The sequence below is a fragment of the Equus quagga genome, chromosome 3, assembly GCF_021613505.1.
Source record: "Equus quagga isolate Etosha38 chromosome 3, UCLA_HA_Equagga_1.0, whole genome shotgun sequence".
Taxonomy (NCBI): Eukaryota; Metazoa; Chordata; class Mammalia; order Perissodactyla; family Equidae; genus Equus; species Equus quagga.
Window position 1 is genome coordinate 155,547,842 of NC_060269.1, and position 16,767 is coordinate 155,564,608.

Below are 16,767 nucleotides of genomic sequence, written 5' to 3' on the forward strand. Positions count from 1 at the left end.
TGTCACAGTCCCGTGTTACAGTCCCCTGTATTACAGTCCCCTGTGTCACAGTCCCGTTACAGTCCCCTGTATTACAGTCCCGTGTCACAGTCCCGTGTCACAGTCCCCTGTGTTACAGTCCCTGTACAGTCCTCTGTGACACAGTCCTCTGTGACACAGTCACAGGGACCTTGTCTTTCTAACTAAGAAGGAAAGCCTGTACTCTGACCACTAGATCTATGTCTGAAGTCGGGATGCTCAGAGGCCCAGGAGACAGGTTGCCCCAAACACTTCCTTGTCGGGCTCCCTGAAGGGTGGCTCATTCTCTCGGCTCCTGCCAGTGCTGTGCCTGGCACACACCAGGGGTTTAACCAATGTCTGACGAATGAGAGACTGGCTGAAATAACAAAAATGGCCCAACTGGAACGACAGTGTCGTGCTCACAGGAACCAGCCTCACCTTACTCAGAAGCTTTCCCCTGACAAGCACCTTGGTGAGAGCAGACACAACTGCGCAGAGCAGTGCAGAAACCAGCACCATCACTCCGCCTGCTGTCAGCCACGAGAGGCTGCAGAGATAGCACGAACTCTCGGTTGAGGTGCACACGATGACGTGAACGGCTGAAAGAACCAGGAACGTCAAATAAAAGAGCAGAGAAAACACAGGTGACAAGAGAGGAACTTCCAGTTCAGCCTTGCTGCTCAGTGCCTGCGGGATGCTGAGCAGGAGCAGGGTGAGAACCTGGAAGAGGAAAACAACAGCGGTGACCACGAATGCTGGGCTTCAGGAAACCTACTTAGAAAAAGCCCACCTCCGACCTTGTGTCAGCTGTTCAAACAGTGGAAACAGAAGAAGAAAGCCCCACAAACACTATTTCCAAAGAACTGCCCAGAACACAGGTCTGCAGCAACAGGAAGGGAGCCATTTGACACCTGACAATACTTTGTGCCTCAGAACACATAAGGAACGCGTTTAACAAACAAGAAAGCTCATATTTTTCCACTTTTAGAAACACTGCTATTACATATACTCTAAACTATAGTATTGTGGCTGAGTTATCAAATCAGTTTAATAGCTGAACCTCACGAGCACGCGTACCTCCAAAACCACGACAGTCCCCACCACCATCGAGTAGACATCGTACTGAGCCACTTGTCTGCTCAGGGACAGGCTTAGCGTCTTCAGGGCATCCAAGTACTGCCTGCGCACCTTGGTTCCCAGGTTGAAAAGGACTTCTGAGTTATTTTCCTCCAAGTACAGTCTGATCCAGTTCCCATGCAACCTCTCTGAGATTTTAAACTGCTCAAATCCAGGCTCTAACAAGAAGAGGAAAAGGTTACACATACATATCATGGAAACGCAGGGACACATAATTTCAAAGTATTCAGTTATTCACGGCATATGGTGAAGACTGAGACCTAACGAGGATGAGCTATTCCTCAGAGGGGCAGTCAGCAAGGCTTTCAGGAAACTAACAGCTGATGACGCTTGCAAGCTCTGATGTCCTTGCTGCCAGCCAGCCTGCCATGGTCCGACCCTTGCACACGGCCCTTGCACACGGCCGCACAATGCAGACAGAAGTGTCTGCCTGCTGCTCTGCCCTTCTCTGCACTGGGCCTTACCTCCTCCTCCCCTTCTCTCCATGTCTCTCTCCATTCTCTTCTTCTTCAATGCGCAATATGACCACCACCCAGAAAGGCATTATGTTAACAGGCGCTCTGTCTTACAGAATCTTGCTGGCCCTCACGCACTGCGTGAAGACTGGGTGGGCAGTGGCCTGATGCCTTCTTGGCTGTATCCACTTCCCTGACGCAGGGTGGCCCCTCCTGCCTTCCACTAACAGCTCCCATCTTTGACCAGCTTCTCTTCTCCACAAATTCTCCTTGGAAAGGAATGCCATCTCCTAGCCTCTCCTGCCACCACACTGGCTACGTCTCCAATGCCAATGCCTGGCTAGATGGTCCACCCCCGAACCAAAGCCAGAGTTGGTGGAACAGCTCCTGGACACAGCCCAGCCCTGGCTGCTGCTGGCTCGCTGTTTCGGATTGCAACGGTGATGCCCAAGGTCAAAGGGCTGGCTTCCTTCCTTTCAGAGCTGGACCAGCCTCACTTGTGACTTAACTGGTCTGCAAAGCAAGAACCTCCTTTCTGAGACTCCCTGGTATTTAACATGCTCTTCTGATTCCCAGCAGAGCCATTCGAGGTGGACTAGGCTACGCCTTTCAGGGGCCTTGGCCCTACCCACCGGCAGTGTGCCCACCTCAGCCTTTCCCCATCACAGCCAGGATGGAACCCACGTCACCAGTCTCACACTGCCCAGCATCCTCGATGCACAACTCCTGAGCATGGGCCCAAACTGCTGCAGCCCCACCAGTGCTGCTGGCACCAACTGACCTATCCCAAGTGCTGGTGGCCAGCATGATGCTAAGCCCCTCACTCCTGTCCTCTCCGCAGGACCTAGAGACAGGGACGATTACCAGCCCGTGCCAGACAGGAATAACTCAGACACCAGCTCACAGACAGGTGGGTGAGTGCTAGGGTCTAACTCAGGGAGTCTGGATCCAGGCTGGCACCCTTACTTGCTACACTCCAGAACCCAGAGTCTCAGACACGGGGCACTGTGTCCACACCCCACCACCTAGAGTCATGGAGACATGAGGCACCTGTGTCCACACCCCACCACCCAGAGTCATGGAGACATGGGGCACCTGTGTCCACATTCCACCACCCAGAGTCATGGAGACACGAGGAACCTGTGTCCACACTCCACCACCCACAGTCATGGAGACATGGGGCACCTGTGTCCACACAACACTACCTAGAGTCATAGAGACATGGGAGCACCTGTGTCCACACCCCACCACCCAGAGTCACAGAGACATGGGAGCACCTGTGTCCACACCCCACTACCAGAGTTATAGAGACATGAGGCACCTGTGCATGCATCCAAACAAATATTTACTGAGCACTCACTACATGCTATGCGCAAAGAGGTATAGTCTCTGCCTGCTTGGGCTTGTGATCCAGTAGGGTTCTCACCTATGTGTGTAATGACAAGTTGTGAAAAATGCTATGGAGGAAAAGTAGAGGGACTAATGAGAGACTTCTGGTAAGGCAGAGGGAACTGACTTAAGACTGGCACTGAAGGTGGGGGACAAGGACTGGGGGACAAGTGACATTTAAGCTGAAATGTAAAGGATGCCCAGGAATTAAGCAGGTAAATACTGAGGAAGAGCATCCAGTCAATGGGACTGGCACATGCAAAAGTCCTGAGGTGAGAAAGCTTGTCCCACTGGAACTGAAGAAAGTCAGATGAGCGATGGGCGAGTTGCATCAGATTGGACCAGAGATGACAGAAGCCTTGAAATCTATTTCATTGTCAGACCTGTACTCACTTTTGTTTCAGGAAACATGATCACTGGGGTGTAGACCAAGGCCGCCCCAGGGGTGTAAGCCCTTTGAATGCCTTCTCATTCCAGGGACTGGCCCATGTTCACTCTACAGGCTCATTTCTGGCCACACCCATGCAGTGCTCAATACTCCCTACCCTGCTCTTCCTGAAATAAGTGCACAACCCCATTACTTTTTTCTCTTTTTTTCAATTCTACCATTAAAGCAATGTGACATATTATTAGCTAAATTCTAACTCTATCCTTAAATATATATACATATTTTATTTGAGTTCATAATAGTTTAAATGATTGTGAAATTTCAGTTGTACATTATTTCTTGTCTGTCACCACACAAGTGCTCCCCTTCACCCCCTGTGCCCTCCCCCTACCTCCCTTCCCCTGGTAACCACTGAACTGTTTTCTTTGTCCATGTGTTTGTTTATATTCCATATATGAGTGAAATCATCTGGTGGTTGTCCTTCTCACTCTGGCTTATTTCGCTAAGCATAATTCCCTCCAGGTCCATCCATGTTGTTGCAAATGGGATGATTTTGTCTTTGTTTCTGGCTGAGGAGTACTCCATTGTATATATATACATCTTCTTTACCCAATCATCAGTCGATGGGCACTTGGCTGTTATGAATAGTGCTGCAGTGAACAGAGGGGTGCATACGTTACTTTGGATGGTTGATTTCAAGTTGTTTGGGTAGATACCCAGTAGTGGGATAGCTGGGTCATCGGGTATTTCTATTTTCAGTTTTTTGAGGAATCTCCATACTGTTTTCCATAGTGGCTGCACCAGTTTGCATTCCCACCAGCAGTGTATGAGGGTTCCCTTTTCTTCACACCCTCTCCAACATTTGTTATTTTTAGTCTTAGTGATTATAGCCATTTTAATAGGTGTCAGGTGGTATCTTGGTGTAGTTTTGATTTACATTTATTTCCCTGATGACTAGTGATGTTGAACATCTTTTCATGTGTTTACTGGCCATCTGCATACCTTCTTTGGAAAAACGTTCATATCCTCTGTCCATTTTTTTTTTTTTTTAAAGATTTTATTTTTTCCTTTTTCTCCCCAAAGCCCCCCCGGTACATAGTTGTGTATTCTTTGTTGTGGGTTCTTCTAGTTGTGGCATGTGGGACGCTGCCTCAGCGTGGTCTGATGAGCAGTGCCATGTCTGCGCCCAGGATTCGAACTAACGAAACACTGGGCCGCCTGCAGCGGAGCACACGAACTTAACCACTCGGCCATGGGGCCAGCCCCTCCTCTGTCCATTTTTGATCGGGCTGTTTGTCTTCTTGTTGTTCAGTTGTGTGAGTTCCTTATATATTACGGAGATTAACCCCTTATTGGATATATGATTTGTAAATATTTTCTCCGAATTGGTGGGTTGTCTGTTTGTTTTGATCCTAGTTTCTTTTGTCTTGCAGAAGCTCTTCAGTCTGATGAACTCTCACTTGTTTATTTTTTCCTTTGTTTCCCTAGTCTGAGAAGACATGGTATTCAAAAAGATCCCTTTAAGTTCGATGTCAAAGAGTGCTACCTATATTATCTTCCAGGAGTTTTATGGTTTGAGGACTTATCTTCAAGTCTGTGATCCATTTTGAGTTTATTTTTGTGTATGGCGTGAGATAATGGTCTACTTTCATTCTTTTGCATCTGGCTGTCCAGTTTTCCCAACACCATTTATTGAAGAGACTGTCTTTTCTCCATTGTATGTTCTTGGCACCTTTGTTGAAGATTACCTGTCCACAGATGTGAGGTTTTATTGTGATAGATGTGAGGGCGTTCAGTTCTATTGCATTGATCTGTGTGTCTGTTTTTGTACCAGTGCCATGCTGTTTTGATCACTATGGCTTTGTAGTACATTTTCAAGTCAGGGACTGTGATGCCTCTAGCTTTGTTCTTTTCTCTCAGTATTGCTTTAGCAATTCGGGGTCTTTGGTTGCCCCATATGAATTTTAGGATTCTTTGTTCTATTTCCATGAAGAATGTCATTGGGATTCTGATTGGGACTGCACTGAATCTGTAGATTGCTTTGGGTAGTATGGACATTTTAACTACATTTGTTCTTCCAATCTATGTACATGGAATCTCTTTCCATCTCTTTATGTCATTATCTATTTCTTCCAATAATGTCTTATAGTTTTCATTGTATAAGTCCTTCACCTCCTTAGTTAAATTTATTCCTAGGTATTTTATTCTTTTTGTTGCAATTGTAAATGGAATTGTATTCTTGAGTTCTCTTTCTGCAAGTTCGTTATGAGAGTACAGAAATGCAACTGATTTTTCTAAGTTGATTTTGTATCCCGCAACTTTACTGTAGTTGTTAATTATTTCTAATAGTTTCCCGATGGATTCTTTAGGGTTTTGTATATATAAGATCATGTTATCTGCAAACAGTGAGAGTTTCACTTCTTCACTCCCTATTTGGATTCCTTTTACTCCTTTCTCTTGCCTAATTGCTCTGCCCAAAACCTCCAGTACTATGTTGAATAAGAGTGGTGATAGTGGGCATCCTTGTCTCATTCCTGTTCTCAGGGGGATGGTGTTCAGTTTTTCCCCATTGAGTATGATGTTGGCTGTGGGCTTGTCATATACGGCCTTTATTATGTTAAGATAATTTCCTTCTATCCCCATTTTGTTATGAGTTTTTATCATAAATGGCTGTTGGATCTTGTCAAATGCTTTCTCTGTATCTATTGAGATGATCATGTGATTTTTACTGCTCATATGGTTAATGTGGTGTATCACACTGATTGATTTACAGATGTTGAACTATCCCTGTGTCCCTGGTATAAATCTCACTTGATCATGATATATGATCTTTTTGATGTATTGCTGTATTTGGTTTGCAAATATTTTGTTGAGGAGTTTTGCATCTATGTTCATCAGTGATATTGGCCTGTAGTTCTCCTTTTTTGTGTTGTCCTTGTCAGGCTTTGGTATCAGAGTGATGTTGGCCTCACAGAATGTGTTAGAAGTGTTCCATCTTCCCTAACTTTTTGGAATAGCTTGAGAAGGACAGGTATTAAGTCCTCTCTGAAAGTTTGATAGAATTCCCCAGGGAAGCCATCTGGTCCTGGGCTTTTATTCCTTGGGATGCTTTTGATTACAGTTTCAATCTCTTTCCTTGTGATTGGTCTATTCAGATTATCTGTTTCTTCTTGATTCAGCTTTGGGAGGTTGTAAGAGTCTAAGAATTTATCCATTTCCTCTAGATTCTCCATTTTGTTGGCATATAGTTTTTTGTATTATTCTCTTATAATCCATTGTATTTCTGTGGTATTGTTGTTATTTCCCCTCTTTCATTGCTAATTTTATTTATCTGAGCTTTCTCTCTTTTTTTCTTTGTAAGTCTGGCTAGGGGTTTGTCAATTTTATTTATCTTCTCAAGGAACCAGACCTTTGTTTCAGTGATCCTTTCTACTACCTTTTTTGTTTCAATAGCATTTATTTCTGCTCTGATTTTTATTATTTCTCTCCCTCTTTTGACTTTGGGGTTTGTTTGTTCTTCTTTTTCTAATTCTGTTAGGTGTAGTTTGAGATTGCTTATTTGGTATTTTTCCTGTTTGTTAAGGTGAGCCTGTATTGCGATGAATGTGCCTCTTAATATGGCTTTTGCTGCATCCCATATGAGTTGGTATGGTATGTTTTCATTTTCATTTTTCTTCAGATATTTTTTGCTTTCTCCCTCCTTTAATTTCGTCAATGATCCATCATTGCTTGTTCAATAGCATGTTGTTTAGTCTCCACATCTTTGTCCCTTTCTCAGCTTTTTTCTTACAATTAACTTCAAGCTTTCTACCATTGTGATTGGAAAAGATGCTTGTTATTATTTCAATCTTCTTAAATTTATTGAGGGTTGCCTTGTTTCCCGGCATATGGTCTATCCTTGAGAATGTTCCACGTACACTTGAGAAGAATGTGTATTCTGATGTTTTTGGATGGAGTGTTCTATATATGTCTATTAAGTCCAACTGGTCTAGCTTTTCATTTAATTCCACTGTTTCCTTGTTGATTTTCTGTCTGGATGATCTATCCATTGATGTGAGTGGAGTGTTGAGGCCCCTACTATTATTTTGTTATTATTATTTTCTTTTGGGTTTCTTAATAGTTGCTTTATGTACTTTCGTGCTCCTGTTTTGGGTGCGTAGATATTTATAAGCACTATTTCTTCTTGTTGGAGTGTCCTTTTGATCATTATATATTGCCCCTCTTTGTCTCTCTTTACTTGTCTCATCTTGAAGTCTACTTTGTCTAATATGAGTACTGCAACACGTGGCTTTTTTTGTTTGCCTTTAGCTTGGAGTATTGTCTTCCATCCCTTCACTCTGAGCCTGTGTTTGTCATTGGAGCCGAGATGTGTTTCCTGGAGGCAGCATACTGTTGGGTCTTGTTCTTTAATCCATCTCACCACTCTGTGTCTTTTTATTGAAGAATTCAATCCATTTACGTTTAGGGTGATTATCAATATATGAGGGCTTAATGCTGCTATTTTGTCACTCATTTTCCAGTTCTGGATTTCCTTTGTTTCTCATTCTGTGTATTATGATCTACCAATCAAGTTAAGTAGTTTTTAATGTTGCGTTTCTTTGCTTCTCCTTACTTATCATTTGCGTCTCTGTTCTGCTTTTTTGTTTAGTGGTTACCATGAGGTTTGCATCCAAAATCTTGTGGATAAGATAGCCCATTTTCTGATGACCTCTTATTTCCTTAAACTAAATTGATTCAGTCCCTTTCCTCTTCCCCTCCTAGGTTGCTTTTCTCACATTTTATTCCATCTTGTGTTATGAGTTTGTGGTTAAAATGACAAGATTACCTTTATTTTTGGTGTTTTCCTTCCCTTTATCTTTAATGCTGTACTTGAGTACTTGCTCCTGCTCTGTCTCCCTATTTATATCCTTCCTCCATGCTTTGTAACACCTTTCTCCTCCCACCTCTTTTTTTTTTCTTCAAGTATGAGGGTCCTCTTGAGGATTTCTTGTAGGGAGGGTCTCGTGGCTATGAACTCCCTTAGCTTATGTTTGTCTGAGAAAGTTTTTATCTCTCCATCATATCTGAAGGATACTTTTGCTGGATAGAGTATTCTTGGCTGAAAGTTTTTTGTTCTTCAAATATTTGAATATGTCATTCCAGTCTCCCCTAGCCTATAAGGTTTCTGCAGACAACTCCACTGAAAGCCTGATGGGGTGCCTTTGTAGTTTATTTTCTTCTGCCTTGCTGCCTTTAGTATTCTTTCTTTGTCATTCACTTTTGCCAGTTTCACTACTATATGCCTTGCAGTAGGTCTTTTTACATTGACATATTTAGGAGATCCGGTAGCCTCTTCCACGTGGATTTTCATCTCCTTCCCTAGGTTTGGGAAGTTCTCTGCTATTATTTCTTTGAACAAGCTTTCTGCTCCATTCTCCTTCTCTTCTCCTTCTTGAATACCTATAATTCTTATGATGCATTTCCTAATTGAGTCAGATATTTCTCAGAGACTTTATTCATTTCTTTTTAGCCTTAGTTCTCTCTCCTCCTCTATCTGGAGCATTCCAAAGTGTCTATCTTTGATTATTCTGAATGTTCCTCTATGATGTCTACTCAAGTGTTCAGGGAATCCATATTTTGTTTTATTTTTTCCATTGTGTCTTTCATCTCTAACATTTCTGACTGATTCTTCTTTATAGTTTCAATCTATTTTGTGAAGTAGCTCCTGAACTTGTTGAATTGTTTCTCTACATTCTCTTTTAACTCATTGAGTTTTTGATGATAGCTATTTTGAATTCTTTGTCATTTAGATTACATATTTCTGTGTCCTCAGGACTGAATTCTGGGTGCTTGTCATTTTCTCTCTGGTCTGGAGATCTAATATGATGTTTAGTATTGCTAGAGGGAGTGGCTCTGTTTTTTTGCATCCTGGTGTTATTTGGTTGCTGTTACTGCCTATTGCCACTGGGGGGGGGGGGGCGTCAAGAGCCGCGTAGTGTGAGCCCTTTGCCTTCAGCTGAGATTCTAGGTGCTGGAGCCGGCACTGGGTGGTGTGGGGAGAAGGGTGCTTTCTCCTGTGTGCTCTTGGGTTTTCTCCCTCTGCTCTCCTGGGGTGTTTACTTGATAAGGTCATCCTCTGTGAAAGTTTTCGCCCCAGTAGAGGGCTTCCCTCTAGGCTGCAAGGGTCCTTGGGAGTCTTTGATGTTCCTGAAAATGACTGTCTCCTCCCCTGTTCCTTCCCTCTTGGAGGCTTCCTGTGGTCCCAAATCGCAGTCTTTATGGGAGGGAGCGAAGCTTTTTCTTACCCATTTCACCTCCTCTGAGGGAGACTCCAGTCCCTCCACCCTCTGTTGTATGGCTGTGTGGGTCTCTCAGACGGTTTTTGTGCTGTGTCTGGATGTCCTCTGTTGGAATATGAATGTCCTTTTCGTTGTATCTTGGAGGGGAGAGATTACGCTGCCATGATGCTGATGTCACTCCCCATTGCTTTTTTGTTTTTGGTATTTTTATTGGTTGTTAGTATAGGAAAAGGACACATGTCACCAATACCAATACCAATTTGCAAAAGCTACCAAGCTCATAAGTTATTTTTTAAAAAATAAAAATAAAGTAACAGTTGTCTCTGGACTGAAATGTGCAGTGTGGCCAGGCCTCACCTTCAACAAAGTCTGGGGCCATCTCATGGACTAAGAGCTGGCGCTCCCCAAGTCCTCCTGACATTTAGGACACCTGGTTCCCAATCACTCCTGCTGGCAGCGCTTGCCTTCCACAAGCACCTCAAGGGCAGTGTAAATCTCAGCACAAACTCACAGGTATTCGCTTTACTTGCTAGTACCCAACTATTTCAAGTAGGAAAAGCTGCCAACAGCACATTAAATGCTGCCTCAACCTGGGAGTCAACTTCCTCTAGATTCCAAAACTAGTCCCAGCCCAGTGTCAAGCCTGTTACCCTTGATGTACCTGGATAGGTCGGAGCAAAGTGTTTGAGAATATGGTCCTGGGAACACGTGCTTTCCTGCTCTGGGCCATTGCTACTGGCACACAAACACCTAGTTCCCCCCAGCTTAAAAATGGAAACAACATGCCCCGTCTTGGCCCCCCATCCACCTCAGACAACAGTCTGTTTCCCTGCTCCCGTGAGAGCTGCTGTGTCTGTCTCCAGTTCCTCACGGCACCCACTCCAGCCAGGCTTCTCCCAGGTGAACTGCCCTTACAAAGATACCGATGACCTCACTTGCCAGATGAATGGTCAATTTTCAATTCCTCACTTTATTTTACCTTGAGCAGCATTCAACACAGCTGCTCACTTACTCCTTCTTGAAATTCTTTTCTTGGCTTCCTTGACACCAAGTCCCTCACCCGACAAGCACCCCACCTTGCAAACTTGCTCCTCCTACAACCTTCCCAAGCTCAGTAATGGTCACTTGATTCTTTCACCATTCAGCTGAAAACCCCAGTCATTCCTTACGCCTCTGGTTTGCTCGAACCTTACATCCAGCACATCAGCAAATTCTGCTTGCTCTATCTTCAAAATATATCCAGAATGCAACCATCTGTCCTGGATTCTACTGCCACAGCTGAGGCCCCTCACACACTCACCCCTCACCAAAGTACCGCAGCAGCCTCCCGACTCTCTCCCACAACACAATGCCGAGCCCTCCACAGGGCACCTGAGAGAGCTTTTGAAAATGCAAGCTGAAGATTTCAGGCTCTGCATGAAACCCTGCAGTAGCTCTCCACCAAACTCACAATGAATGTGAGGGCCCCTCCAATGCCTAAAAGGCCCTCATATCACTCTGACCTCATCTCCTTTGTCTTTCCCCCAATTCACTCTGCTCCAGCCACTCTGGCCCCTGGTCATTCCTTGAATGTGCAGGCATGTCCCTACCACAGGCCCCTGCGTCTGCCACCATGTTCTGTCCCAGGCTCAAAGGCCAGGCCAGGATGGCCCTCACCCACTGCACTCCTTACCCCTTCCCCAGTTCATCCTTTCCCTAAGGCACTCACCACCATCTGACATCCAGCACTTCTTTGTTTCCTCTCTCTCCTCGCCTGCAAATCAGCTCCATGAGGGCAGAGCCTTGTACTGCTGTGTCTCCAGTGCTTTGAACAGTCCCCAGCCAAACAGGAATTTAGTGAAAAAAATCCAAAATTTGTTGAATGAATGAATTTATGGTGGAACTTGATTTGATAATTGCATCTGCTGGCATTGCTAACAGTGGTAGTCAGGATTCTAAGAAAACAGGAATGCATCTGCATGGTCTAAGACTGATGAAGTGCACCCCACGAAAACACCAGGAAAATGCCAGGTGCAATGGAAACACAAAGTCTAACAGACATTAGTACCTGTTAATTGACTTACCTTTTTCATATGATGGTACATTCTCTTGCAACAATTTGGTAAGCTGTACTGTATTTAAATGTAAAAACCTCAGTTGTTCTCGCATTGGTTTCCCTTCTATGGCTGGGAATAAGAGATGGCCTACACTGTTTTTTGGAATTGGCAGACCAAGCCCTATTGCTAGTGTTGCAGCCAAGTCAGTCTGCTGAACGTGCTTTGGATGTCTGATATCACCTAGAAAAAAGACAACAGTTTAAGTGACAGGCTCTAGGACACGTGTGATGGTAGTTATTCTCCAAGCTGACCTTCTACAACTAATGTAAGTCAAATTACTCATCTCTTCCCACCATTCCATGTGGATTCATACAGAAAGCAGCTTGCTGTTTTTTATGTCCATAAATTTACTGAACACCCATGCTGTGTAGAGCGCGGTGTGAGTTTTGGATCATGGGGTGGGCATGCAGTAGGAGGTAGGGCAGCAGATGCTGAGGGATGGTGGCTTTGGTGAGGTCGACAGTCAGCCCCCTCAACAAGGGTGAGGGCAGGATCACCGGTGGCCCTGCTCCTCTGGGTTCAGAGTGGTCCGCGCGGCTGCACAGAGAGGCTGACACAGCCACTGCAGTGCCTCCTGAGCAGTAGCAAGTGCCTCTACTGGGGAGAGTGGAATGAGGCTGGTTCCACTGGGCTGAGTCCCATAACCAGCTCTGACAAGCACAGCGGCTTCCTACTGAGGGCCAAGCCACTAGAGTGCTTCAAGCCCAGCTGTGGTTGGCTGTCCTACTACCCCTGTAATGTCAGGACATGGGGCTCAGGCCCCTGCTCTGCTGTCATTCAGTAGGAGACTGTTGACAAGAAACGCAACTTTCCTTTCTGTAAAGAGGGCACCCAGCCCCCACATCCCAGAAGCCACAATGCAGGTCTGCAAGGGGCTGAGGGCCACCAGGAAAGTCTGCCCAGGAGAGGTGTTGCTCAGTCCAAGTCTGTTAGATACACCAGGGTGAGTTCGTGCAGGTTTTACTGTGATTGTGGTAATTTTGGGTTGTATAGAATTTTTCTTTTAATTTGTTAAATTTATTAATCTCTTCTTGATCACCCTCTACTGATGGCTTCTGGGTTACATTTAGAAAGAGCTTTTACATTCCAATATTATTACTTGTTTTCTTCTAGTATTTTCTTATATTAAGTGCTTTGATCTGAAACAAAACAAAACAAAACCCAGAACAAAAAGCCCACCTTAACCTGTTCTGGGCACTGTTATGGTGGTGGTGCTGGTGCTGTCACTCTGAGACCATTGTGGTCACTATGCAACACTAATTCTATCATAGCTGGGGTTGTTGACAACCAGGATTCTAAACTTGGGAGGAAGACAGTACAGACGGAAGATCTAAGAAATTAATCTTACAGTAGTGAATGTGAACCGCAGCTATCAATGCAAACTCAAGATCAATTTTATCTTACAAAGATTTCCTTGCTTTGTCCAGAAATGACAACTAAGCCAGTATCCACAAGCACCACTAGCACTCAGATGGTGGTTCTCAAAGACTCCTTTCCACTGAAAGGAACCAGGGCATCTTGGAGAAGCTGCTGGTCCCAGGTGCAGGGAGGGGACTGTGTGTGAGTGGCTGGAACACCTTCTCAGACCAGGCAGCAATAGAGTGCTCAGAGACACTGACATCTTTGAGACCTTAAAGTCAGAAGGACTCAGGAGCTGATCTGAAAATGCTCCCACTGGCCAAAAGTAGGACAATTTGAACATTAAAAAGACTAATATCCGGCTGGCCCCATGGCCGAGTGGTTAAGTTCGCGCGCTCTGCTGCAGGCGGCCCAGTGTTTCGTTGGTTTGAATCCTGGGCGCGGACATGGCACTGCTCATCAAACCACGCTGAGGCAGCGTCCCACATGCCACAACTAGAAGGATCCACAACGAAGAATATACAAGTATGTACTGGGGGGCTTTGGGGAGAAAAAGGAAAAAATAAAATCTTTAAAAAAAAAAGACTGATATCTACAATGAATTGAAACAAATAAGATATGCTTAAATACATGAGTTCACAATGTTACTAAAAAGAACAACTAACTGATCATAGTTGAAGCACGCTAGTGAACTCATAGTAACTCATTCACCCATTTGAAACTGGTAACTAAGTGGAAAGAATAACTCATCATTTATCCAATCTCTTTTATATAAATGGTAGTGCTGGGTATCTGAAAAGTAGATGGGGCAAGATTCTCTGTATAGAATTATTCTGGCTAGTTAACGAAAAAAAGAATTATAGAATTAAAATACCACTATTTGCAACCTCTAGTGAATTACTGGCCCTAGCTGATCATCAGTGGCTCGTGACATCACAATACAGCAGACAGTCAGACATCATGTACTTCCTGTTAGAAACAGCCTTGCCAAAACCCACCAAGCCAACAGGATCTGAATCTGCTCCCTCGTGCAGGCCAGACGGGATTTACAGGATGGACAAAGAACACGTCAGCAGACAATGCAGAGAGACTCCACAGGACACACAACCAAGTTTCTTCAGCAAATAAATCATGGTAAAATAAAAGATGACGGGAGTGGGGTCCTATAGATTAAAAGAGACTTGAAGAGACATATCAACAAATTGCAGTACATGGAACTTATTTGTATCCTAATTCAAACAAACTAAAACAACTAGAGAGAGAGAGAGAGAAAGACAGACTTTGAAGACTGACTATTTGATGATATTAAGGAATTAATGCTCTTTTTAAAATGTGATAATGGTATCAAAATTATGTAAAAAGATAAAAAGAGCGCATATCTTTTAGAGATCTGCTTCCAAGTTACAAAGGAGAGGGCAGATGAGTGAGGTTACAGATGATATAAGATTGGCCATAACTGGTTGACAACTGTTGAAGCTAGGTGGTGGGCTTGGGCGTTTACTATACTATTTTTATTACTTTTATGTCTGAAAATTTCCATAATAAAGAGTCTTTACAAAGGATTACAATGTTTTGATCCGGGATTTATAATGGTTAAAGAATGAGGTAGAGACTTAACATCATCTTCATCCAGAAGGTTAGCCAGATGTCCTAACATCATTTGTGGAATGCCCTGTCTTTTTTCCACTAACCTGCAATGCCACCGTTGTCCCCAAAGGCCCATCCATACTGGGGTCTATTTTTGGCCTCTTGATTTTGCTCCGTTGATTAGTGTGACTTGCTCTTGCCAGCAGTAACTATTTTAGTAACTAATCCTATCACAGGGCAAGCCCCATTACAGAGGAAGTTTTATCCTGCAGCAACAGGAAGCCATTAAAGAATTAAAAGCATTTCAGAAAGCCATTCTTGCAGTCCTTCCCCCACCTGCTTCCACCTCCGTTGGCCCCCACTGCGTGCCATGTATAGCTAAGCCATCTTCTAAACATTCAATCAACAAATACTGATGAGACATCCACCAGGTGCCAGGCACTATGCCAGGCTGGTGGGATAGAACAGTAAGACAAAACAGGCAAAGCCCCTCCCTTCATGGAGCTTACACCCTGGTAGCAGGAGGAGACAATAAGATAGACCTGTTCTGCCCAGTGTGAAGGTCCAGGAAGAGGCATGCTCTTCCTCCCAGACCCTCTGACCCTGGACGGATCTGGATCTGTGCTTCTCTTACTGGGAGGTCAGGACTCTGGGGTGGGTAGTAGCAGGCTGGGGTATATAAATCACATGGTACACAATCCAAAATTGCTTATTTTTCAGAATAATAAACACTTGAACATTTTTATTAAAATAAGCAACAAAAATTTGCACGAATTTTAAGATAAAAATAAGCCTTCAAACAACTATCTAGAACAGTGGTGTGAGGAATTCTATGGACCTGCTTGTCAGTGAAACAAGCACAACTGGTAAAAATCATAAAAGCCACCACCACCACCACTTACAGCCTCTGGAAACCATCCAGGGGCAAAGAGCAAATGAAGAACCTTTATTCAAGAAAACCTGCTAACACTTGCTAAGAACAGGACAGGATGAGGCACTTGGGGAACCATGTCCCTGATAAATAAATGAAAAGCAACAGGATACACTGGAGTATATGAGGAAGCCATTTGATTTAAAACTAATTCGGCCTGACCTTGTTTTTCCAAAAGGGACTGACGTGGCATGTGGAGCAGGCATTGTGCTTCTGCCTTAAATATTTACAATGTCCCAAAGACAAGAATAATGTCCCTAAAGACAGGGATGCGGCTTCCCCCTGATATCAGCGTTTCTTTAAGGATAAGCATCTCTTCCTGGGAATTAAGGATTAATTACCAACCTGCTGTGCTCACCTTGTGACCACTGACCTGTTGACTACTGATCTGCTGAGCCAGCTAAGGATCTCGTGACTACTATAAAATGAACATTCCTATCATACGTGATGCATGCTATTTGATGGTATATAACCATTCTGTACACCCTACTTCTTCAGTGCCCTTCCTTCTTTGGGGAAGGAAGGCCCCAGGCTAGTCCTCAGATCTGGCTCATAATAAACGCACCCCAATTTTGATTGATTATGGATTATTTACGTTGACAACCTGCTCCCTCCCTCTCCTCCCAGCTCAGTGGGACAGAAACTCCACGGAGTGGGTGTAGCCAAGAACACAGGGCTCCCTCTCCCCCAGGTCCCTGTCGGGGGCTCTGTGCTCCCCCAAAAGGGGTGAGCTGCCAGCACTGCTCATCCTCTGCAGCCATGTGGCACAAAGGCTTAATCCCAGGGAGTCGCTGGGAGCCCCATTTTTCCATCCAGTCCCACAGAGAGTCTCTACCCCACATACGACAGCCCCAAAATATTGGGGCCCACTCACCCTTACCCCAGTTTGCTTGTGGGGTGGAGGCTGCCCCCTGGGAGAAGCTAGTGGGGAAGACCAGAGGCAACTACATAGAGTTCTGTGTGTAAAGCAGGTGTCACTCCAAGAAAAGGGGATGCTGCCCCTGCCCACCACTAGGAACTGTGGCTCAGAGATTTTGCCCAGGGAGACAGGCAGGCCAGAGAACAGAGCAAAGCTCCCCTAGAAGAACTGACATTATTTGAAACAGAATGTGGAGAATTCCAGCCTAAGGCTGCTCTTGAAAACAAT

At 44.5% G+C, this 16,767-nt stretch overlaps 1 protein-coding gene across 9 annotated transcripts in view; it reads right to left on the bottom strand.

Moving 5' to 3' along the window:
• The window catches only part of PIGG (phosphatidylinositol glycan anchor biosynthesis class G), a 48,913-nt gene that overhangs the window by 18,021 nt on the left and 14,125 nt on the right, over window positions 1-16,767 (bottom strand). For 8 of the 9 annotated variants that reach the window (XR_006887908.1, XR_006887909.1, XR_006887907.1 and 5 more), the window contains exons 6-9: window positions 14,101-14,265; window positions 11,711-11,923; window positions 1,078-1,295; window positions 439-720 (exon numbers count right to left, since the gene is read on the bottom strand). Coding sequence is in view for 4 of the 9 variants with exons in the window: in XM_046656080.1 (XP_046512036.1) it covers window positions 439-720; window positions 1,078-1,295; window positions 11,711-11,923; window positions 14,101-14,265 (878 nt within the window). In the remaining 5 variants the exon portion in view is untranslated. The remainder of the gene's footprint in view (window positions 1-438; window positions 721-1,077; window positions 1,296-11,710; window positions 11,924-14,100; window positions 14,266-16,767) is intronic. The other variant, XM_046656079.1, reaches the window with a different exon arrangement.